The following is a 23,983-nucleotide window of genomic DNA, read 5'->3' on the forward strand; positions in this document are numbered from 1 at the left end:
ATACTGTTATGTTATACTTGAATATTTTGTAGCTGCTAATGCTACACTATGTTCGTCGATGTTCCATCTTGCTGTTTGCCATAGGTGTTTGCAAATTGCAACCATACACAAGGGTGCACAATGTGAGGCCAACATTTCATTATTTTTGTGTGTTTATTCTAATACTGTAGTGTAGGCTATCCTTCTTGAAACTGTCTTAGGTTAGGAAGGTAAAGATTGACACAACACAATAGAGAAAAAGTATTTTCTGTAGAAAGTGCCAAAGAATTTGACCATGAATACTGATCAATATGCAACCCATTTCAAACCGGGGTGGACTGGACACACACACACACACACACACACACACACACAAGGTGACTGCACTTTAAAAGCCCAAACCACCAACTCATTGAGTTGCATTGGTGTAGTTGACCTTAAAACCGTTTTGTCCTGACCCAACCCTTTGGTGTGGTTTGGGCTTTACACAACCACTGGTCATGTGATATCCTTCCTGAGAAAGGGATGCACAGCACCAGGAACATGTCTTGAGATCTGGTGATAGTAATGAGAATTAAAGGCCTATTCATAGTCTGGATTTTCGGTGGTGAGGTGACCACCGCTCCGCTGGTGAGCTGACCACCGGAGCCGAAATAACGTTGAGCGGTGGTGAGTAAAAACAGAGAGAAGGGCTGGAGTGGTGGCGGACTGGCGGTGGTTTGCTCTTCACAGCGGCTCGTGACGTCATGTTGTAGTTCGGTGGTGATGAATAGGCCTTTAAGTAACACATATTGCTGTGTGTGTGTGTGTGTGTGTGTGTGTGTGTGTGTGTGTGTGTCTGTGTGTGTAAAGTTTCAATGTGTAAAGTTTCAAATAAGATGTTATCACAGATTATATACCTGTTTTTCTCCCTGTGACCTCATATTTTCACTGTGACAAACCTACCCAAGACACTTGATGGAAAGTGAGGTATTGTAGTATTGTTTGTCTTTCATCATGACTTATAATCTTTATAAAATATGTTTCAGATGATTCTAAAGTCTAATTTATACTTTGTCATATTTTGTGCTGTGACACCATCATGCGACGAAGCATAAATTAGGCTTAAGGCATAGGTGAGCACAGGGAGTAATGTCATTTAAAGGGCAGCTCAGTCTCTATTGGTGCATATACAACCCTGTCTCCCATAGGCAAAAAACAACACAGAAGAGTAAACAGCTCTAATGATGATGAACTGTTAAAGATGGTAAAAGTGACTATTCTGGGGATACAGGTACATTTCTTGGCTTGGAAGTTACAGCACTTCTATTATACAGTATAAAGATCACTTGAATTGTCAGTGGAGCTGGTTGGTTCTCAGTGGGTCTGGTAAAGTTTACAAATAGTGACTGGGCTGCATTAAGGTGAAATAAAATTATATGATAATCTGACAGAGTCAGTGTGACATTACTTGGGAAGTTATGGTCCAGTTTTCAGTTTCAAAAGAGGTCACAGTTTAGATCAAGGTAATGAAAATATGACAAGAAACTGAACAGTGTGGAGATTCAACTTTGTCTGGTTTGGTAATGTAAAATGTCTTCAACGTGCAACAATTTCACAAGATCAAATGGACTCAATAAAATAAAACTCCCACCTCTTCCTCTAACCCTCTAGAAATGGCCAAAGTAAACAACTAAAGCTCCAAGGGATACAGAATTGACAATATCAACTGAAGGCCACATAGAGGTCATCTGAACAAGTACTTGTTGAAATTTTAGCAGGTTAGCTGTTCTGTGTAACATCACTATCAGTAGTCTCCGTTATCTATTCTACAAAAGCAGCTCTGAAGTCAGGGCGGGGAAGAAGGCTGACAAAGGTTTCAAAGTCACAATAATACTTTACTAAAAACTTCAGACCTACAAGTAACTCTTGCCAAGTTTGAGCGATGCGTCACAGTTCAGGACCCAGTAGGTCTAAATGTGCCCCATCAACCTGTCAATCATGTTTAAAAATATGGGACACATCTGTAGTTGTGAAGTCTCCATCAGCAGCTCTGTTGAGAAATGAGAAACTTCTTTCTCCTGCCTCTTCATTCAGAGCTCAAACTGTATGAGGTCAGGTTGTTGTTCAAGCCCGCAAATGCCACTGTGGCAACAAACGGCAGTGACAAAGCAGGTCAAGAGGTCAGTGTGTTCAGGTGCTATTTGGACTCGCTGACTGGCTCAGACCCGGGTGTGGCGACAGCTGTGAGAGGAGCCTGAGCCGCCCGCTGCCGCCCCCGAAGGCGAGGAAGGGTCCTCATCACTGGACTCAACATGCTCATCTTTGTGGAGGCCGAGGCTTATGTGGTTCTGGAGGGCTGCTGGAGTCAGCCACTCCTTGGGCAGGCAACTTTGCAGGAAAGGAATGCAGGAGCTGAAGTATGCCAGGCGGTTCACCCAGCGTGGGATCTCCCGTCCACACAGCAGCTAAAACAAACAAAACAAAAGATAAATGACATCAATAGAAAAGGACATCATCAGAAAAGCATTTACTAACCGGGTTATTTTTTAATTCAAATGGTAATCCATGGGTAAACAAAGCGCTTTAAAAAAGGTGTTCAGTTATTTATTTCATTTTTAAGTAAATGTGAAAAGATAGAAAATGGGTAAAGAGATATGCTATTTGAATGCATGGAATTCCTTTCTTTTGTGAGGGAATAGCTGTACTTACAGACAGTACGTCTTTTTATTCTTTGTTTAGTATGCATGTTTGTACAATAAATGTTGTCAATAAAGTGTCAGTGGTTGCTCCTTTTGACCCTTTTATCCTTTTTAAAACCCTTTATCTGTAACATTACCTGTGTCTTGTGCTGATGTAAAAACGAAACTGCTACTCTTTCTTGTTCTGCCTCAGGCAGGATAATTGTATATGGCATATACAACCAGCCTGCATGCTAAACTAAAGGGTGTATAGGTTATACTGATTCGTTTTCTTCAAGTTCACCTCCCGCACTCCCCCGTGGCAGGGCGAGGCTCCCAGGTCAAAACAATAAAAATCCACCATAGACATGTTACGAGCTACTTTCTGTCAAGTAAATTCCTAAAAAACGCAATGTCCTGCTGCCTCCTTCATTATTTGCCACTTAAAAACAGGTGGCAGGACTGTGTCAATATACAAGGAAAGAATACAATAATTAAAAATGAATATTAGGTCAAATAAGGTAAGGTGACTGCACTTTTAACACAACCACAGGTCACGTGATATACTTCCTGAGAAAGTGATGAATAGCACCAGGAACATGTCTTGAGTAGGGTGACAGAAGTCCCCCTTTACGTGGAACATGCCCTAATTTCCAAGACTTTTCAGGCGTCCAACAAATTGAGAGTGAGACCCTGTCCCACATTTTGACTGGCATTGTGAATGCCCTAATAGTTAGTCCCCTAACAGTTGGCTTTCTGTTGTAAAGCCCTCATTGTCTCTTCCTGCAAGATGTGTTAAAATAACATGAGAAATATCCCAGGCTACAGTACCAAGTCGGCCATACCACCCATGACCAAAAGTTGCATTTTAAACAAAATGTCCCCGCAATGTCCTGCTGCCTCCTGCATTATTTGCCACTTAAAAACAGGTGGTATGCAGGACTGCTGAGTGATTTCCAACGACTCCATGTTGCTCAATGTGTTTGCCACCCAATCTAGGTGGGCGAGGGGCGTGTCTCGTGGAAAAATGATGTATGTGCATACTCTCTATAGTATACTACTTGTATAGTTTTATTGTGATTTACCTACTGTAACTACTGTACCTACCTATACTGTACTTCTATGCCGGTTATCTGTACCTTTTACAGCAGTGCTGTCTCAGGCGTCTGAATTTACCCCAGAGGATGGATGGATGGATGGATGGATGGGTGGATTGATCTTTCTTTCTTTCTTTCTTTCTTTCTTTCTTTCTTTCTTTCTTTCTTTCTTTCTTTCTTTCTTTCTTTCTTTCTTTCTACAGAAATAGGGATACTACGTTCCAAGTGGTTAAGACAGACCTCAGACAGCGAAGAGGAGAAATGATTGCAGTTCTTGTGCATTAGATGGTATGCGTTGCCCTTGAACTCTTTGCCCAGTTCCTCCATGATTTTATCTATGTCCTCCTCTGTAAAGTCTGTGGTACCCAAAGCTATGGCCTCCCTGTTAAAACACAGATACATTCAGTTATCAGTAGGCATTGGCCTCCCTGTTACAACACAGATATATTGGGTTATCAGAGTTCCCTTTGATTTTATGTATTGGTGAGGCCAGTGGGTAAAAGTTTCACATTTGTAGTGCAATTTACAGAGTTTTTGGTCTACATAATCGAAACAGGATTTATACACACTGTGGTTATATTTATTTGGGTTTACGGTAGTTTACATGGAAATATTGGGGGAGAAATCCTGTTATCGTAATTTCTCTAGAGGTGGTGGTAGTATACTGCAGTACAAAGGAAACAGTAAGAAGTCCTACTTGTATCAAGACACATTGCAAAGTGTTTTGCACTCACTTGAATTTGAAAGTCTCTCCTAGTTCAGTGGCATTCCCAGGGTTTATTTCAAAAATGCCACTGAATGGGTATGGATGTCCCCCATATGCAAATTCTACATTAGGAAAGGATGAAAATGGGAAATACTGGTTAACACTCCAAATGAAAGCACACAGCTATTGTAATTAAAAGAGGGAAACGAATGAAACATTGCCACACCACTCTTATATCATTAACCCAGGCTAATTATAGTTCTCTTCTCTGTATTTACAACTATATAATGAGTTGCAAGGACAAAATAATAGTTGGTGTTGTCACACAGTAATACAGCACTGTTTCTCACACACTGACAGACACACACATGCATGCCCCCAGAATATAGTGAGCAATATTGTTAATGTGTGTGTGTGTGTGTGTGTGTGTGTGTGTGTGTGTGTGTGTGTGTGTGTGTGTGTGTGTGTGTGTGTGTGTGTGTGTGTGTGTGTGTGTGTGTGTGTGTGAGTGAGTGAGTGTGACTGTGTGAGTGTGTATCCTGAGCTCAGACATGATAGAGAGGTCTGAGGCCTGCAGTGAATGTGCTTTGCGAACATGTAATCTGATTTTGTACACATAAAGACCTTCCATCTTACCTCTGCCATAAATCTCTATGCCTGAGTGGAAGACTCCAATTCCCAGATTGGAGGTATACTCGTTGATCCAGTACTGGATAGGGGGAGAGAAAGGTAAAATAAATCATTCAAGGTGAATAGTATAGTATGTTTAAGTATGATGCATGAATTATGCAAAGGTATGTGATATGTATGCTGCTGAAAAGGAGAGAATGAGAGTTAGAACAAAGCAATTCTCAAAATATTAACCATTCCTCAAACGAATACTGATTCAGCCAAAGAACGAGGGGCTAGCTCATAGTACAATGGAGTGTACAATTACAACAATAGAAAAACATATAAACATTATTTAAATAAGGAAAATGGAAAGGGATAATACCTTACAATTTGCGCCTAATAGCTGCACAAATTACACTTGACAAGAGACAAATCAATATCTATAACGTCCTGCTCAGAGGTAAAACATTCCCAGTCTCTGCCTAAAAGCATTGTTGAGTACCTCCCAGTAAATGCCAGATAAAAAAAATCTACTTTTTCTCCAAGCAGAACAAGTGAGCACCTGTTCTTTACAAAATTGGTGATGCATGGTAGTAACACTGTCACAGCCCTTCTGTGCCCACCAGCAGAGCCAGGGTTTATTTCAAAGATGCCACTGAACAGGTATGGATGGAGGATGGAGGATAACAACAAGTAACATAATGAAAAAGAAATAAAGGATATTCACAAAAAAGGGCAACTCTTTCTCCAAGTGGAGCAAGTTCAGTTGTACAATGTACACAGGAGGATATTGGTGATGCATATGGAACTGTAACACAGCCCTACAATCCCCAACCCCCACTAAACGACTGTCACCCTTGTAGAAAAACCCTGAGGAAATTTGTTCAAAGCTAAACACATGCCCCCCAGCTGTCCCCTATTAATAATAGAACAAGTTTCCTGGCTCTGATACAATAAAAGCACATCTCCACCTCTCTATCAACAACAGGGGTTGACGCTAAGGTCTCGAGACCCTTGCCTGTCGGGCAAGTACAGGTCAAGTTCTACTTGCCCAAAGGTCATGCCCACTTGCCCAAAATGTAAATCAAAGCAAACTCCACTTGCCCGAATGTTTTATTTACTTGCCGTTAGTGTCAACACCTGAACAAGGTTTTCTGGCTTGTCTGTCACTGGCTTCACCCCAATGGCTCACGTCTGACAAAAAGGCTAATTTTAGTGCACCCCTGGAATATGAATGGAATAAGTATTAGTCCGATTAGTTTCCGATTAGTTTCGTTTTAATATAAAGCAAAAGAGAAAGTCGAAGGATATATTGTTCTATATCACCGCGCAAACTTATAGCAATGTCACAAGGAACACATTAACCATTAAAAAGACAAGATGACTCAAATGCTGACAAGCTGCCAATCAAATACATATTTACGCTCTGATAGCACTGGCATCTAATTCCTGACACCATTATTCAACTTTCCCAGTTGCTCTTTGACCTACAGTATACCAAATAAGCTTCCCTCTTATCTTGGTGAAGGCATGTTTCACAGTAACATCCCTGTAATGATCCATACGGTACTGTACTGGGGCCTATGCAGATATGCCATGCCCCACTGCACACATCTAGCACTCACTCACATTGATTTCACATTCAGCATGCTCACCACCTTATCTTTCGAGCTCCACAAAAGTCATTTTCTGTCATTTCCTCAGTGTAATTCTTGGGTAGAGCCTGACCGTTATCGCTTGGCTGATATATCATCCATTATTTTAATTTTTTTTATGACATCTTTGAGGACATTTATGCGTTACCTGCATTTCTGCAAGTCTTAAGTCAATCAGCCCCATTGATAACTTGATGTCCTCCATAAACTATGGACTATCAATTTGTTGAATTCTAACTGGTTCCATTTAGTAACCATGCTGTTTTGCTATTTTAGCTATCCAATAAGTTGTATGAATGTACCGTATATTATTTTATTTTCATTTCATATTTCCTTGTTTATTAAAATGATACATTTGTTATATTGAAGTTTAATATAATTACTTTTTTGCGTCAAATGTTCTCACTTTAACTTTAATCGAATGGACCATTGTAAAGCGCTTTGAGTAAGTGCATAGAAAAGCGCTATAAAAATGCAATCCATTATTATTGTGTTTTGGCCTTAAAATCATTTAAAAAGATCCAAACTTGCTGACCTCACATGATCTGAGTAGGGTAATACACTAAAATCACTTCTATGTGTGCACTGCTGTATGTCCACATTTACCGTACACAGGTATAATAGTGTGAGCTCAATTGTGAAATCAATTGTGTTGAGCAAAACAAAACTTGCCTGATGCATTACCTCAGTGTATAGGTGCAAGCAAGCAGAAAACAAAGTCCATTTTCAAAACACCACATATTCATATTCAGGAGTAAAAAGCAATCTGTATTGTATTACCTGACTTTTATCAAATCTCTGAAAGATAATGACCCAGTCTGTAAAATAGTTAGTTTTCTCAACCAAGAACAAGCTCCCTATAGGCTAATACTTTTTTTTATCACACAATTTGTTTTGATCCAGTCAGTCTGATGGTTCCACTTGTTTTCCAGGCACTGAAAGTCTCATTTCCAATGTATTCTTTTCATCTGTGTCTTTATCAGTCAGAGCAACTTTTGATAATTATTCTGTGCATTTAGACTAGAGCAACACATTGTGTGTAGGTTTCCCATGGGGTGATGTTCTACACTAGCATGTTCCCATGTGAAACCCGACAAGCAGTGGGTACACGACTGAATGATGACCCTTGTCCCTGGCTGCATGGCTGGTTGCAGTCTCTGTGTATTGTGAATCATGTGAGACAAGCTGACCCTGCACATGCAGTGACAGAGGTCAAGCGGCTGTATGAGACTTACAATGCCCTGACTACAAGGAGACGGTGGGCAGGAAGAATATGCGGAATATTATCTGTCACAACTGATGTCAGACAACAGCAATTCAACCTCTACTTAACCTGTTAGTGTTGAACACTACTTTGTGAAATACTTTTTCACCCATGTGACAAGTTCCGACTGAATCAAATCTTAATCAAATCACACAAATCAAACACATTTAAATTATGACACACAACTCAATACAGACTGAGTGAAATCTTAGAAATCAAACCATGTGTGTGTGTCGGTGTGTCCTGACATAACGGTAAACCTAGCGGACATGTGTTCACCTTGTGATTGTTGTAATGTCTACACTGTAACTAAATGTTAGTTACACATGTGTAGAATGTTTTTGTCCATGGCATATCATTCACCTCACGTGAGTTTGTATAACCAAAGTCCAAACGAAATGTAGCACTGGACAACGCCTTACACGTACCATATCATACACGTTAAGGATGACAGGTTCATTGGCCATGATTTAATCCTGAGAAGGAAAGGCAAACGTCCCACCCTCGACGTTAAGGTTGTCAGACTCCTCTGTGACAGAAGGAATGGACATCAGGATCCTGAGGATTGAAACGAGCACTTGGTTGGGATAGAAGCTGCCAATTCCCCTATAGACTATTCTTGGAATAGTTTATTTTGGGGGTGTTATAAAATCCCAGTAAATCTGGAGGTAGAAAAAACGAAAAAAAAAACGTCAAAGAACCATTTTGGCATCAGAAACTCCAACCCCAGCAAAGGCCAGCGAGTTGCAGCCCATCTTCTCGTTTCCAGGAAAAAAAATGTGGGAGCTCGTCCAAGAGGGGGGGGGGGTCGATGTTACCAGGCCTCTTTTATAGCTATAAAGCGCTCGAAAATGTCATATAAAGCGATGCAACGTCGAATCACAAACGAACATCAATAGAAACTTGATCCAAAGAGGACATTATAGGCCCACAAGTGTTTTAATCTCGATCGCAGATGAGAAAGCTTTCACCGATATCACTTTACTCTCATGGGCGTCCTCGTCCACTAGGGTGAAAAGGCAATGAGAGTGGACCGACCAAGTACGAGCCATTTTAGACGGAAGATGTTATTGTTACAAACAGTACTCCAGGTATGGGCGTCTGAACCGGGATCATTATTGACCAAGCCAAGTTCACTAGCATCTCCGGAGAGTCCGGACGTTAGCCTACTAACGTTTTGGCCCGCACCCAGTTATTTTAGTACACGACTCCGCACACAGATATCTCCGCGACATTATTTCCGTTCCCCCTGTCTCAAGTTCTCGCAACAAGCAGTTTGTTCATCTCTTGGTCCTCTCGATTAGTTTCCTGAAATGTATTTTAAAACGTATTCCAACTCGGTCTCTTCCATCGCTCCACCACAATCGTGCTATACTCGCAAACACTGCCTCCCGCTCCCTCTCTCTGAAATAATGAAGCATTACATCATAGCTGCCTGGCTGGGAGGCAGACAGTATCCTCCAACAATGATGGAGAGGTGGGATTGGAGGGGAGGGGGGTTTTTTATCAGGTAGACTGATATTCTCACAAATATCCTTGTTATACCTCCCATACACTACAAGAGTTTTGCCAAGATCTTTTTTTTAAAGACTAAATTTGACTAGAATGGAATCTTTCCAAAACTCTTAGTAGTAGGCTAGTGTATGGGAGTAGAGTATGAATAGTAGACTACACTAATTCTTGTGAATCTTAAATTTACAGAAACAAATTAAATGGGAGAACCTGATATAAGACCTTAAGAACTATTTAAGAACTAATGTAACTAAGCGTATGTAGCTAATCTATTTAAATCTTTTCAGAAATGTATACGTATCAGTGAATAAATTGCAGCACAAGCAGGCATATTCAACATGAATATTTTAATAAGTGCTTGGACATCAAACACACAGTATTTGCATAATTTAGTTCTGATATTTCTTCTTTGAATAAGTACTCACAATCCCAGTGAGCAAAGTGACATAGTTACATTTACAGATGAACCCTGCAAAGAACATCATACATTTACATGACAGCAATGTTGCAGATTGATGAAAACATGGCATAGGCAAGTACATGCAGCACTGACTAATAATCAATGGCAATTTTTGGAAGAGTTTGGGATTTTGGTTAGTGCAAAACATGATGTTATATTAAGAACATAATTAACTATTTGTTCCAGACATCTCATTTGCAATGGAGTGGCTCAAAATGACTTGAGCGGTTTGGCCTCAACATTTCACCAAGTGAATAACCGACTTCCCTTTATAATGGTATACAACAAACTTACTGTAATCATGTTAACAAAAGTTTAAAATGTAGCCAAAAACCCAAAAGTGGACCAGTCTGTTTTGCCTGTATACGTTTACTGGCCAAAAAACATCCTTGGTGACTGTGATAACTAACCACACATAATCAAAGCAGTTCTCATTATGGCAATTAATTTTTTTCCCCTCAACCTTTTCTTCTTTTTTTTTGTTGATTAAACATATAGGGCTGAGACAGACATAACAGACAAATTTAGAGAAATGCTCAATGGATTTTCATTCTGAATATGACAAGGAGCAACTTCAACCATAGAAAAGAAAGAAAGATGGGGCTTGGAATAGATAAAAAGGCACTTGGTACCACCATTACGAAAAACAATGTCATTTGTCAGTCAAAACAGTATAATTTCTTCCACAACGCTGTGCAATAAAGCAGAATGGTAATCATGCCTCATCATGCAAACCTGGACCAAAAAACAGAAATTACAGTGCGTTCAACTTCTCATTCAAACAGATCTGCCATTCAGTCATGAACGTAGAGGCCTATGAGGGACTGAACACAAGTTACACAGCACCGTCTTTCAGTTTAAGCATGGGTGAGAGCCTGACTCAACCCATAAAAAATATACCACTACTCAGCTCCATATCAAGTTTGAAATGAACGGATGGTACATCCATTCAGCGCTGCCTGTTCAGACTCAGAGCACAGCTCTTTGAAATTGTGAAGTGTACATCCTTCTTTGCACAGTGACAGTTAATAATTATACATTAAAGAATATTCTCTGTGATAAGAAAGCAATGTTTTGCATACAGGGAGGGATAGGTGGCTAGGATTATCACATAACACATGCACACGACTTGTCGGTGATCTCAACCCCTAATAAAGCCTACTGTTTTTGTAAGTTTGATCCCTCTTCATTCTTTGGCCTTCAGCAAAAGTTTTTTGGTCTTAAAAAATATCTATTGACATCACATCCTTAAAAGTGCTTCCTAGAGTGTGGCTGGAACCGCATGTAAAGGAAGGCGACAACTGCTATAGCTCCACATACAGCAAGTATTCCAAAAGAAGAGGCAGAGGATTCACTCTCTGGCTGTGATGGTAGGGGTCCGTTTGAGAGCAAGGAAGACTAAAAGACACATAAATAAGAATGAAAATGGAGTACAAAACAAAAATAGAAACCCACTGTTTATTGCCGAGCAATATTTCAATCCCAAAGGATCTTCATCAGGATATGACAAATAACCAGGAGTTTGTTTCCACATGCTATAAATTAATTTCCTCAAGTTCTACATCTTTGTACAGATAACCTGTACAAAGCTCAGGCAAGGACCTTGCATCTCCATATTTCAACTTTTTATGTTTTTATGCAAATTAAGCTTGTGGATTGCCTATTTTCTCAATTTTAAACATTTTTAAAGTGAAAATAAGTGTGCCTGTTAGTTTTCTAAATATTGAACCAATTTAAAGTATTAAATAGAGCTTGTGACTAAATAATGACTATGCTCCATTGCAGCAGATAGGTAAATATAAAATTGATAAAAAATGAATCTGGAATCTGGATCAAACCTACCTTCTGCAAAACACGAAGCTCCACGTCCTCCCCCGCTGACCGGAACACCTCCACAGCAGCAGAATGAGTCCGTTCCTCTAGCTTGATTCCATTTATCTGCACACCAACAAAAAGAGGAAAAACACTGATATATTTAGTCCCGGTCCATATCTATCCGACAGTATATAAATTAGTTACATCAATAACCGAAGAGGAAACTTCTTGTTATAAGATTATTTGCGTTTATGAGAACACATGCACATGGGGTTACTACGTCTGGCGTCATCATGTCAGCCATCACAACTTGCTTTTAGCCAGCTGTACAACATTTGAGAGGAACTGTGATGTTATGACATACTTTTCATTTTTGGTCATTAAGGTCCACAGAAAGAGAGGTCTGCTATGCCGGAAATAATGTGACCCCACCATAGACAACCAATATAATATAAGGCAAATTTCATCATACTTTAAGTAGCATGTGACATGTCTCACACTCCTTGGCCTAAATCGGTCATATCCACTTGCCCAAATGTGCTCAAATGCTGACCTCATCACATTTGTGATGACGGCCAAGGAGTATTTTTCGATAAAAAATATGTCATGACATCACAGGTTAATCATTCTTAACCGTTGAGAATTTGGACCTGTGGCTCCCCGGCTATTATAGTTCCCTGGGTTGTGACATTTTAAGCAGAGTCTTCTCCAAGGTTAAACTGCTATCTAATATTGTTGACATACCGGGATGAGCCCAACAAGACCAACACTGTCTGTGAGGTGCCAACACTTTAACCATATGATATACACACGAAAAAGTACAAGATGACATGCTAAAATAGCCTAGGATGTCATAACTAAATTAATATATATTGATTCGATCACTGATCTATCAAACACCATTCTTCATTGAATTAATTTACCAATGTTCAAGCAATGGAATGCCACAGAAGTCACACAGTGTTTGCTTCTATCCCGTTTCAAAGCATCTTATTACAAGGCCACAAGAGGAAGTATTAAAGCCACATATTTATACAGCCATTGGTGTTAGAATCGAATCCCAGTTGGGGTGTGGTGGCTGGAAGTTTCACGGTTCGATCCCCCGGCAACACTCTCCCATCGCTCAATTCCTACGGTTGGAGATGGGGCAGTTTGCTGCTCAGAGACTGTGGTTGTACTCTTGTACTGGGCAGGTCCCAGATGTGAATGTGTGTAACTGCATACAAGTGTGAAGCAGGACTGTCAGGACATTTCTGAAAAAGAGCTTTGGCCACCGTGGGAAAATAAAAAATAATTCTATAAGAGCAGTCCATACCAAGCACTAGTCTCCAGTTGCCTATCGGGGCATGGCTCTTTAGTAGACTGGTACAGTATAACGTACTGTGCCTTTGGAATGGGGAACCCGTTCTGGTATTAGCAGTCATCCAATTGAGCTAGAATGTTCTTTAAAACAATAACTTTATAGTTAAAGTGCTTGGTGTGGACGGCCCATTACTCCCCATTCAAACAAAATCTTGATGATGGCTGTTAAAAGGTTTACCGCTAGAATCTTGTCTCCCTCTCTGAGTCTTCCATCCAGTGCTGCAGCTCCATTCTCTTTAATTTTGGACACATATATGCCACTGTCATTTAGAGCATATGGCTGGTCCAAACCCCCAACAATATTGAACCCCAGCCCTGAGATATGAAAAGAGAAATGGACAATGATGTTGAGGTACAGTATTGCAGAATAGATTCTCACACTGTATGCAGTTTCTGATTCGTTGTGTGCCATTTATCTCTGAAGTTCAAAGTACAAACTGAATAATTCCAACACAATACTCATATAAGGTTGTATCCAAATTGACTATGGCCAGTGACCACATCATTCAGACCATAAAACATTGCACAATATACAAATTCTTGACCGTGCATAACCGGTTTGAGCTAAAAGAGAAATTGATCTCCTGTTTTAGGAAGCAGACAAGCAGCAAAATTCAACTACTTCGATGGTTTAAGAGTAAACTTTGTCTGTTTGGCCTAGCAATACTTACAGAAATGCTTAGGTGGCAGAAGTAAAGAGAACTGTACACAACTCATAGATTGTAGTTGTAGCCACAACTGTAGCCCTCTTGCTTCCAATCCCATAACATAAACCCTAACCAAGATCACCAAAACATTTACACATTCATTAGTCTGTTATTTTAATTCGCAAACAACTTCACTTTTAGCCATTGGTGTGGCTACAGAGGCATATAGCGTTGGTCAATGTGCTACGCAACTAGCTCGTCAGCTAACTTGATTGTACGAATAGCGTAGGTAGCTGTTCTTACCTGCCGGTCCTCGCATTAGTTTGATGTCCACCACCTTAGATACAGAGTGCATTGATCCATTCATTGTGCAAAGAATCCGGGTCACAAAAATTAGTCTTGATATTTTTTTGGGGGCCAAACTATTTATCTGAAGGTGAACTCCATGAGCTATGGTGAGAACTCATGCAGGACTTTCAGATCAGTGCTCTGCTCTCTTCTCCTCCGGTGCTTAGAATTATGGACATGGGACTGTACTGCCCTCTGCAGGAAAAAGGCACTTACGATTTTAATCTTGCTGACCGTTAATTGAACCAGAGCCACAACTCTATGTGCGCGAAAACTGATCACAGATAGCTTCACAAACAGGAACAGCCCACAGCCCACCCCCAATACAAACCGTGTTGTAAACAAGTGTAATGCTTTATCAATTATCATGGAGTCGTCCACACTCCACAGTACGTTTTTGTATCGAGTTTGCTTTCGTTTGTACAGTTGTACTGTACCCATTCTGCATTCAAGGTTCAAGGAGTTTTATTGTCATTCCATAAAAGTACAGAACGAAATGATCCTGGGTAATCTAAAAACACTACAAATAATTAAAACCTATGGTGCAAAAAAAGCATTTGCACAACCCACTGATATTGCACGTGCCCATAAGAAGCAGCAGCACTAAAATCAGCATTAAAAAGAAACAGTTCATGTGTCACGGCTCAAGTTCATAATGCAGAGTTTATGTGTATGCAACAGATCACTAGTGCAAAAGGTCACAGTTCAGGGTTAGCATACTGTTAATAAATCAATCAATCATTATTGCCAATCAGTCATCATTTTGATTGTTATTCATTTATTTATCATATTTTCACACTGTTATGTCTTTGGCAACAAAGTACCTTCCTTCCCTTTCTTTTCTTTTTTCCAATTCAAGCAAAGTAATTTATTTCAGATTTGACTTCAACATGAAATCATATTTGTTAAAACATGAGCTGATCCTCCAGTCAAAAGACCTCAGATGATCATTAATACTAAGTACACCAGGCACCAATCTTGGTCTAGAAATCCTTTTGAATAAACCAGCAATGAAATAGATGGACCAAAACAACCATAAACCTGCGTAGCCTACTGCAAAAGAACAAAATGGTAAAATAAAATATAAATCATAATAAACATACAAACAAAATACAACATAGTACTAGTCCTAGAAGAAAAGAAATTAGGCAAAAGAAATACCCAGTATATTGGTTTTAGGCACACTTAATTTCAGAGACTAATGTAAGAGTTTTACGGAGTAAAATACATTTGATTGTGAGTGGCTAAGACATCTACCAGTAAAAATATATCTGAACAGTGTGCTAGACCTGGGTAAATCGTGCAATGTGTGCTTTGATGAATAAGTGGGCTAACGTTGCTCATCGCTGACTATGTGTCTCTCAAATTGCATCTATCAATACAATGGAAATAATTTGTGCCCAGGTCTGCTGTTAGCACATACTGTATATTTGTTTTTCTGAAGATTAGATCATGCTTGGTGCTGCACTGTACAGGGTGACATCTCCGACCACTCGTAACAGCGTCACTTCCTCCAGTCCACCAACTCTGTGCTCGAACTCCAGTAGATGGTTGCCGTCAACAGCTACTTTAAAACTGTCCTCCTCCACCAGGATCTTCAGCTGCAGGGAAATTAACCACAGATTTTTTTAAGGGATTTATTTGAATGGAGAATTATAAAGACTGGGGCAAACACCACTACTGTCCCAGATTTAGAGTTGACAACTCAATATCAACTCTAGAATTATATAATATACTGAAAAATAAATATGATAAGCTACGATAAGAAAAATTGCCTTCTATTCCGCAATTCTCTCCCCCAAACACGACCAATATTCAACTACCATATTCAAGCCAGATTCACGGCTATGGATTAGACCTAGAGTAGACTATGCGGTGGTGGGCAGCTCATTATTTTAAAGAGTTAACTTCTGTGCAAGTCCATCCATCTTCAACCGCTTATCCGTAGTCGGGAGCGGGGCAACAGCTCCACCAGAGTGTCCAGACTTCCTTCTCCAGAGCAACATTAGTGACTTCCTCCTGGGGGATCCCGAGACGTTCCAAGGCCAGTGAGTCGATGCGTTTCCTCCAACTGCGCCTTGGTCTGCCCCGGGGTCTCCTCCCAGTGGGACGTGCACGAGAGGCATCCTAACCAGATGCCCGAACCGCACCTAAGCTGGCTCCTTTCCAGGCGAAGGAGCATCGGTTCTACTCCGAGTCTCTCTCGTGTGACTGAACTTCTCACCCTATCTCCAAGGGAGATGCCAGCCACCCGTCGAAGAAAACTCATTTCTACCTTATTCTTTCGGTCATGACCCACACTTCATGACCATAGGTAAGAGTAGGAACAAAGATTGCTCGGTAGACAGAGAGCTTTGCCTTCTGGCTCAACTCTCTTTTCATCACAACAAGTGCAAGTGCTTCAACACATTACCTCAAAACGACGTCCGTGAGCAAACGGGAATGGTCCTTCCCTCTCCTCGGGTCCCCAGCAGTCATCCAGGTGGGAGTTTCTGACAACTTGTTGCTCATGAAATCGAGGATTTAAGTGAAAGACAACGTCTTCACCTTTGATGAAGTCAACATGAAACCTGTAAGTGAAAGGTCCATAGAGGTTAGTGCTAAAAAATCAACATTTTCCCACTGGCTCAGAGACAGAAAACGACAGAGAGACGACAACTGCATTGGCATCTGTTCTTGTATAAAGCCATGCTTGGAGATTGTCCTAAATACATCTCATAATTTCAGATCAAGTCATTTCCCCAAATTCAAGGTACCAAAAGTTAACTCTGAACTTGGTAGATCTGCTTTTGGCTTCTGTGGCCCTAATACATGGAGTGACCGGCAAACTACATTAAAATTGACCACATTGGTATCCCGAGTCGTTTTAAAACCTTGGTGAGCAATACAGATTATGTAACTGTTTTTTGATTGTTTTGAAATTTGTCTTAGCTTCTATTTGTAACCTATGAAATTCACATGTATACCTTTTGTTTTCCTTTTCCTGATCTTCTGATGTATTGTAATGTTTTTTTTACACTGAAAATGAGTTTGATTACTCAGTGTAATTTCGAGGATAAATAAAAATGTAATAAAACTTGAATGAACAATAAAGAAGGAACACTCCTGCGGGAGGTTTTACACTCAGTGTAAACAGGAACTGTGATGGAGTGTTCCTTCCGGCAGAGGTGCTAGATAGAAAGCTCATGATCCATTCACGATCATTACAAATATTCCATTCATTATGAATAATTATTATTTTATCAATACATGGGATCCTATAGATTACTATATTTCTATGTATATTTCTATTACCACGTGTTGTTCTTGCTTACTGTAAACCACTCTGGAATTAGAGCGTCTGATAAATGCCTACATTGTAATTTAACTACTAGTTTAGTGTTATATTATAGTATTTAGTATATTATACTAGTTTACTTCACAAACGTTAATTTAAAGTTTGTAAGTGCTGTTACATTTTTAAACGCTTACTATATAATAATAGAATAGAATAATTCATAGTGATTTTATGATACATAATAAATACTTGGTTCATGTGAGGTAAAACATGATGTTATTCCCCGTCACTGGACCTGCTGAATCGATCGAGAATGGATCATGAGCTTTTTATCTAGCACCTCTGCTGGAACTCATACAATACCTAATATTGTATTCATAGGAGACTAGAGATTAGGCTGCGGTAGACGGGTGATCTGTGTTTTCATCCGCGGATGTAAGAAGAGGGAATAACACTGGATTTTGGCTCATTTGGAGCAGAAAAAGGACAAATAAGTGCGCGTGCATGTCAGATCCACATGTAAGTAAAAGCAAAGAATAGATAATTTTTTAATTACTCAATTAAATGAAATTAAAGAAAGACGAAGTCCCTCGTTTTTGTCACAGGTGGGTCGAGGAGAGAAGAACGAGGTCCCGCGTTCTTGGCATTAATATTTCTATGTCAGTGGTTCTCAAACATATTCATGTCAAGGACCCCAAATATATATGACATTGGCCACCAACCCCCATCTGAAAATATGTTGTTCCAGGGACCCTCCCAGTAGCAAAGATTTTAGTTTAAAGAAAATAGCGCGGCACTCTGCTTAGAGTATAGACAAATTCAAAAACGGGTCTCATGGTCGCAGCTTACGTATTTCCTGTGGGCGGACTCGACGTAGCTGCGGGGTTTAAACCCTCACCAGGCACATCTCTTCTACTACAGTGAACATTAGATTGATTGATGTTAGTCTGCCTCAAACGTTACTCTTTTACCTGCTTTTTACTAACACTAACATTACAAAGATGCCCAGAACATCGAGATGAACCTGTGTAGTTTATGGCTGCTCCAACAGTAGAGGCAACATTCCATTTATTTTAAACAGAATGTCAAAATATCCACCGCGGTAGCTGAGACCAGAGCCATTGAGTAATGGTTGAGACGAAGCAGTGAAATGTCCTGAAAGATACATAACGTCAGTCTTACCCAATAGCCAATCTTTCTGTTTTATGAACACAAGGGCTGCTGTACTAACTGTACATTTTATTTTTGTAGAAGAGGCAAACTAATATTGTTTATGCTGTTTGCATTGATGGAATAATTGATTGAACATAATAGCCCTAATATGATTTGATTTGGGTGTGTTCTAAATAAAGTGTTTGGTTGATTGTGTAATTTATCTGTATGTGTACTTACATACATTATTGTATTGTAAAAAGGTCTATTTTTAGTATAATAGTATTAGTTTACTATAATTAGATTAAAACATGATAATCAACACTAACACTATTTAGAACACACCCAAATCAAATCATAGTACAACGTACATGTGTGTTCAATCAATTATTCAATCAAAGCAAACGGCATAAACAATTAGTTTGCCTCTTCTACATAAATAAAACAAAGTTAGTTACAAGGCTGCATTCTGCCGCGCATGCCAAGCCGTCATTCTCTTGTATTATTTCCCACCACAGAGTAACCTCGGAGGACAGTCAAGACAGGCAGTGTCGGTAGGCCAATCAGAGGCAGGCGGGGCGTTACCATGTCTATGCTCGGACGCTAAATAGATTCACGCATTGGCCACGCCAGGAATCTTATCTTATAAGATACATGCAAAATAGTGCCCTTAGTGTCTAGAATTAAGCCTGATAACCCCAGAACGCCAACTGATACATGGAGAAGTACTCCCTGAGTATTCATGTGATTAACATAAATGAAAATGTTACATGCGTCTGGTTGGTTGCACACCAGAATGAACACCATTCATACCTGTCTGCTCCAGGAATGGGCTCTCCAACTATTGTAATTAGAAGTCGAGGCATGATTCCAGCATGGAGGGGTAGATCATATGGCATCATCTGAAATAACATTTAAAATTACGATCAGCAGAACATATTTACTGTGGTTGTATAATTGGAAATAATGCTCCTCATAAAACAAATTCAAATTAGTATTAGTATTCAAGAAATAGTGTTTACCATGTTCATACAATAATCCCTGTGTGGGTAAGAGGTTAAAAGTTCACATTCAAACATTTATAGACAGAACTAATTGCCTACAGTACCAGCTGCATGTGTCATATACTGCAAAAAATGGAAAACTTTACTTCAGCACTATTACAATGTTGAATGTCGCCCACGTTCCACCATCAAACTCTCCACTGAGTCATCTTCTTAGTATAGGTCTAAGTCTCAAAACTCTCTACAAGGCACTGCAATTGAGCTGGGCAATTTCCAAAAAAGATTCTAAGAGATTTCTATTTGATTAATCACTTAACCCTGTATCTTACTATGTTGTACAGTGTCGAACGTTGTAAAATAAAAAATGTTCACTATATATGTATGTTTTAGTCAATTCATTAACCACAATCGAGGTAAAGGTTTTTAATAGTGTCATTGATTTGAGGGGTAACAGGAGGAACAATGTTTTTTTACATTTAGGACAAAATGGCTAATCTTACATAGAGGTGCCCACTCTTGTATCCATTTGAAATAATATCACACTAATTAATGACTTGCATGAAGAACAGTGAACTAATAAATATCCAAGGCTTGTTGACAAAAACAAGCTTAATGATAGTAAGTAAAAAAAACACAAAAACAGGCTATATATATATATATATTTATTTATTACATGGCTTGATTGAATGCTTGATTCCGATTGGTCAATTGCAGAATTCAGCAGTGTGTTATTTCTTGATAACAGAACGCTCCGCTCTATAACTACCGCTGCCTAATCAAACCCTCAGAGCACCTGGTTGCAGCCGCTTGATTTACTGCTGTTTCCAACATGACAGCCATGTAAACACACACAATGTCATTTACAGCTAAACATAGCTCTAAAAAATGTTTTTTAAAACATTGGAGTGAGAAATAGACGAAGCAGTACCAGAAAATGGAATCTATTTGATCAACTCACTTCCTTGTTTTCCGACAATGCTGCAGCTGGGCAGATGCCGGCCAGCAGTACTTATGGCACTTATGGAGTACTTTCATTACCGCAAGCAAGGAAATATCTCGTTTTGTTGTGTTTTGGGTCAATAAGTCAATTTATGCATTAAGTAGCCATGTAATAAGCGGGATAATGTAAGCCATACATTATACTATATATATATATATATATATATATATATATATATATATATATATATATATATATATATATATATATATAAAAAAATGGAAATCAAATTAATTATTATTACAGCCGAGAGCATTTTAAGATATATATATACAAAGTCAGAAACTATGGACTGGAGTATATACAAACTGTAATTTTTATTAGATTGGTGCATATATTATTACAAAAATAAATGTGTAGTTGCATTAAAATAAAAATATCATATGTTCTGAATTTGTGTATCAAAACCTCTGAGTGCATGAATTCAGTTAAACCACAAGCTGATTCTGGAAGGGGAGGTCCTTGGCCGACTGAATATCTGAGGTCATTGCTTTCAATAATATGGTGGATAACCGTATCTGGGCTGAAAAAACAAGAATACATGTTTGATAACTAAATATTCCAATTGTTGTTGCTTGAATATTGCTTGCTTTGCACACCCAAAGGCCAAGACCACAAGACCCAAAAGAATCCCATTATGCGTCACCATCCTGCCACTATCCAGTATCCAAAGAGAATGGGAAACCAACTTTTTGTCTTAAATGTTTGAAATCCATCAGTCACATTCAGCATGTTACCAGGGCCATAGGCAGTTCTATATTATTTATTTATTTTTGTCCAGAAAATGCCTGTTGCTGTATAGACAACCTTAGTAGCCAGCACAGTAATTTTCCTGGTGGAATTAATTTCCCATCCTGCATTCGAAAAAGACCCCCACACCAAGCATACTTACCGTTAGGCACACCGCAACATATATACCAAGAAATGAAAAAAGCAAATTAAAACGCATGCATACTCACCAGCATTCCTCCTGGAGCTGGTGGCCCACCAAATGGGTTCATTGGCCCAGGAGTGAAGGGGCTAGGAGCGGGTGGGAAGCCTCCATTTCCAGGTGGACCCCATGAACCGGTGGGTATTGGAGGAAAGGCTCCACCAGGGAATCCAGAGAATGGACCAGCTGCAGGGGGGAAGGCACCCGGGCCTCCGGGTCCATACATCCCATTGCCTCCTCCAAACTCACTTCCTGGGAAAGGCACATTAGGGTAAGACCCGGGTGGTGCTCCAGGGCCCGAATGAAAGGCTCCAGGTGGATACGGTACAGGGCCTCCAGGCAGCTGTCCCGGAGCTCCTTCAGGAGGGTGTTGCCCGGGGAACTGACCAGGAGCTCCAGGGCCAGATGGATATTGTCCATAGGGGAACTGCCCTGGAGCCCCTGGTCCAGATGGATATTGTCCAGGTATCCCAGGACCCGTTGGGAACCCACCGGGTGCTGAAGGGGCTCCGGGGTATTGCCCTGGTGCTCCAGGACCTGACGGGAACGGTCCCGGACCTCCAGGGAACTGTCCTGGTGCCCCTGGGCCGGATGGTCCTCCAGAAAACTCACCCGGAACAGAGGGCTGGGTTGGGGCACCAGGGGCTGACCCAGGCCATCCTGGATTGGTAGCAGGAGGGGGGTTACTGCCAGGAACAGATGGGTTAGTGTTTCTTATTTTATTTGCCTGGCTTGGGGTGTCCTCTCCCAGGGCATCTGCCAGCTGCACAGAGAAGGAGAAGGGAAGTGATTTGCTTTTATCTCTCCATATTTTCCTTTTAGTTATTGAACAATTAGATCACAGATATTCCTAAATATATTAAAACTTTGGATAACAATAAAATCATTTGAACTCACCGAGAAATCTGCCATGATCTAAGAAAACACAACAGACACAACAACTAGTCGTTAGTATTTATTATTAGACAATTAATAACTAGATAACAACTCTTGAAGGTGTGTCACACTCAGGCTGTATGACTAATGCTGTTTCAAGTATTTCCAATAAGATCCCGAAAACAACAGCAGTTATGTTAACATTTAGAGAGATGGACTTCCTAAAACACACACATATATATATATGATATACTAATATACTGATGATAGATTTTTAACAGCATATTCAAACAAATAAATATAAAAACTTATCTAACTGGTGTTACATACTTGCTAACTAGCAAGCTAGCTGGTTAACGTTAACGTTAGATGATTAGCTCACTTTATTATTTTTGCTACATGGCTGCTCAAAAGTACATTACGTTTAATGTTCATATTACCCCTCCACAAAACGAACTCCTTTCAAACGATAGTTGTCGACACTGCTAAATTTCTCCCGTTGTGAGTGACTGACAGGTAACTATAATGGTAGCCAGCTACTTACTTTAGCTGTAGCATACTACAAATACTGTAGAGGCTATGCCCATGGATGTAGCATAGGGTATATTTTGCCTGTAATTTTTCTTATTACTTTCAGTTCAGATTCAAGACTCAGAATCTGAATTATTTTCTGTCAGGTATTTACGGCACGCACATATTACGAGGAACTATATGCACAGTAAGTTCTCAATATATAGATAAGAGTCAAATGGGCAATATATGGACATACATCTCTATACATATTATTCTACCGTAATTAATTGCACAATTTACACACAAAATATAATTTTGCAATAATAATAATAACCTGTCAGTTTGTATCTTAATTGATCTTGGCGATTCATTTTTTTTATTATTTACTATAGTCCTAATAAACCCCAAGAAATTACATCTGACCACAAAAGATCACGGGATCTATTGAATGTGACAAACTGACATATTGAGCCTATACACACAGTATAAGCCTTCCCCCAAAGCTACCTTCACATTCAGTAGATCCTGTGATCTGCTGTGGCCAGATGTAATTTCCTGGGGTTTATTTAGGACTATAATAAATAATACAAAAATAAATCACCATAAAATGTTGTAAAAAAATACATATTTAGCCCCATGCTCGAATGCCCCCGCCCCCCTGTCAAAAAGAGCTAAAATCCCTAAAACGAAAGAAAGCAGCAAATGAAAAAAATTAAGACTCATCTTTTACTTTCTCTAATAACAACCTAAAACATGAACCTTGGTTGAAAAAAACTAAAGTTGTCCTTAAGTAGCAATTAAACTATTAATTATTACACTTCAAATCATAAACGCATGTGAGGTGGTGTCTTAATAATTTATTAAAGGCAAAACATATCCTATGATCATGCAGCTCGCATGGGCTCGTCAAGCCTGACGTATTCATTCCAAAGGGTGGGGGCGTTCCAGAATATTGGATTTATGTTAATTTGATTTATTCCTTCACTCTAAAAGATAATAATGTGCTATTACAGTAATCCAGAAAATGGTGCACTTGAATTTCTTTTAAATTGTATTATTCTATACACTAAATTCTTTATACACAAACAAAATTCACTAAAACGTTACCATTAT

General features: G+C 39.6%; 2 protein-coding genes across 3 annotated transcripts; both read right to left on the minus strand.

Moving 5' to 3' along the window:
• Positions 1-232: 232 nt before the first annotated feature.
• On the minus strand, positions 233-14,258 carry LOC308330033 (deubiquitinase DESI2-like). Its single transcript, XM_080784660.1, has 7 exons — positions 14,073-14,258; positions 13,301-13,437; positions 11,788-11,883; positions 5,079-5,151; positions 4,471-4,564; positions 3,977-4,118; positions 233-2,426 (listed from the first exon to the last, which is right to left on the minus strand). The coding sequence occupies exons 1-7, from the start codon at positions 14,134-14,136 to the stop codon at positions 2,181-2,183; spliced, it is 852 nt and encodes a 283-aa protein (XP_080640786.1). The 5' UTR covers positions 14,137-14,258; the 3' UTR covers positions 233-2,180.
• Positions 14,259-14,878: 620 nt separating this feature from the next.
• lgals3a (lectin, galactoside binding soluble 3a) lies at positions 14,879-22,943 on the minus strand. 2 transcript variants are annotated; one of them, XM_080784644.1, is made up of 6 exons: positions 22,798-22,943; positions 22,379-22,396; positions 21,510-22,244; positions 19,360-19,448; positions 16,531-16,687; positions 14,879-15,718 (listed from the first exon to the last, which is right to left on the minus strand). In XM_080784644.1, the coding sequence occupies exons 2-6, from the start codon at positions 22,391-22,393 to the stop codon at positions 15,563-15,565; spliced, it is 1,152 nt and encodes a 383-aa protein (XP_080640770.1). In that variant the 5' UTR covers positions 22,394-22,396; positions 22,798-22,943; the 3' UTR covers positions 14,879-15,562. The 2 variants fall into 2 exon arrangements, with proteins under 2 accessions (XP_080640770.1, XP_080640771.1); XM_080784645.1 differs by lacking the exons at positions 14,879-15,718; positions 16,531-16,687; positions 19,360-19,448 and adding an exon at positions 20,844-21,073.
• Between the last annotated feature and the right edge of the window lie 1,040 nt (positions 22,944-23,983).

The sequence above is a fragment of the Protomyctophum bolini genome (genome assembly GCF_963924005.1).
Source record: "Protomyctophum bolini genome assembly, chromosome: 15".
Classification (NCBI taxonomy): domain Eukaryota; kingdom Metazoa; phylum Chordata; class Actinopteri; order Myctophiformes; family Myctophidae; genus Protomyctophum; species Protomyctophum bolini.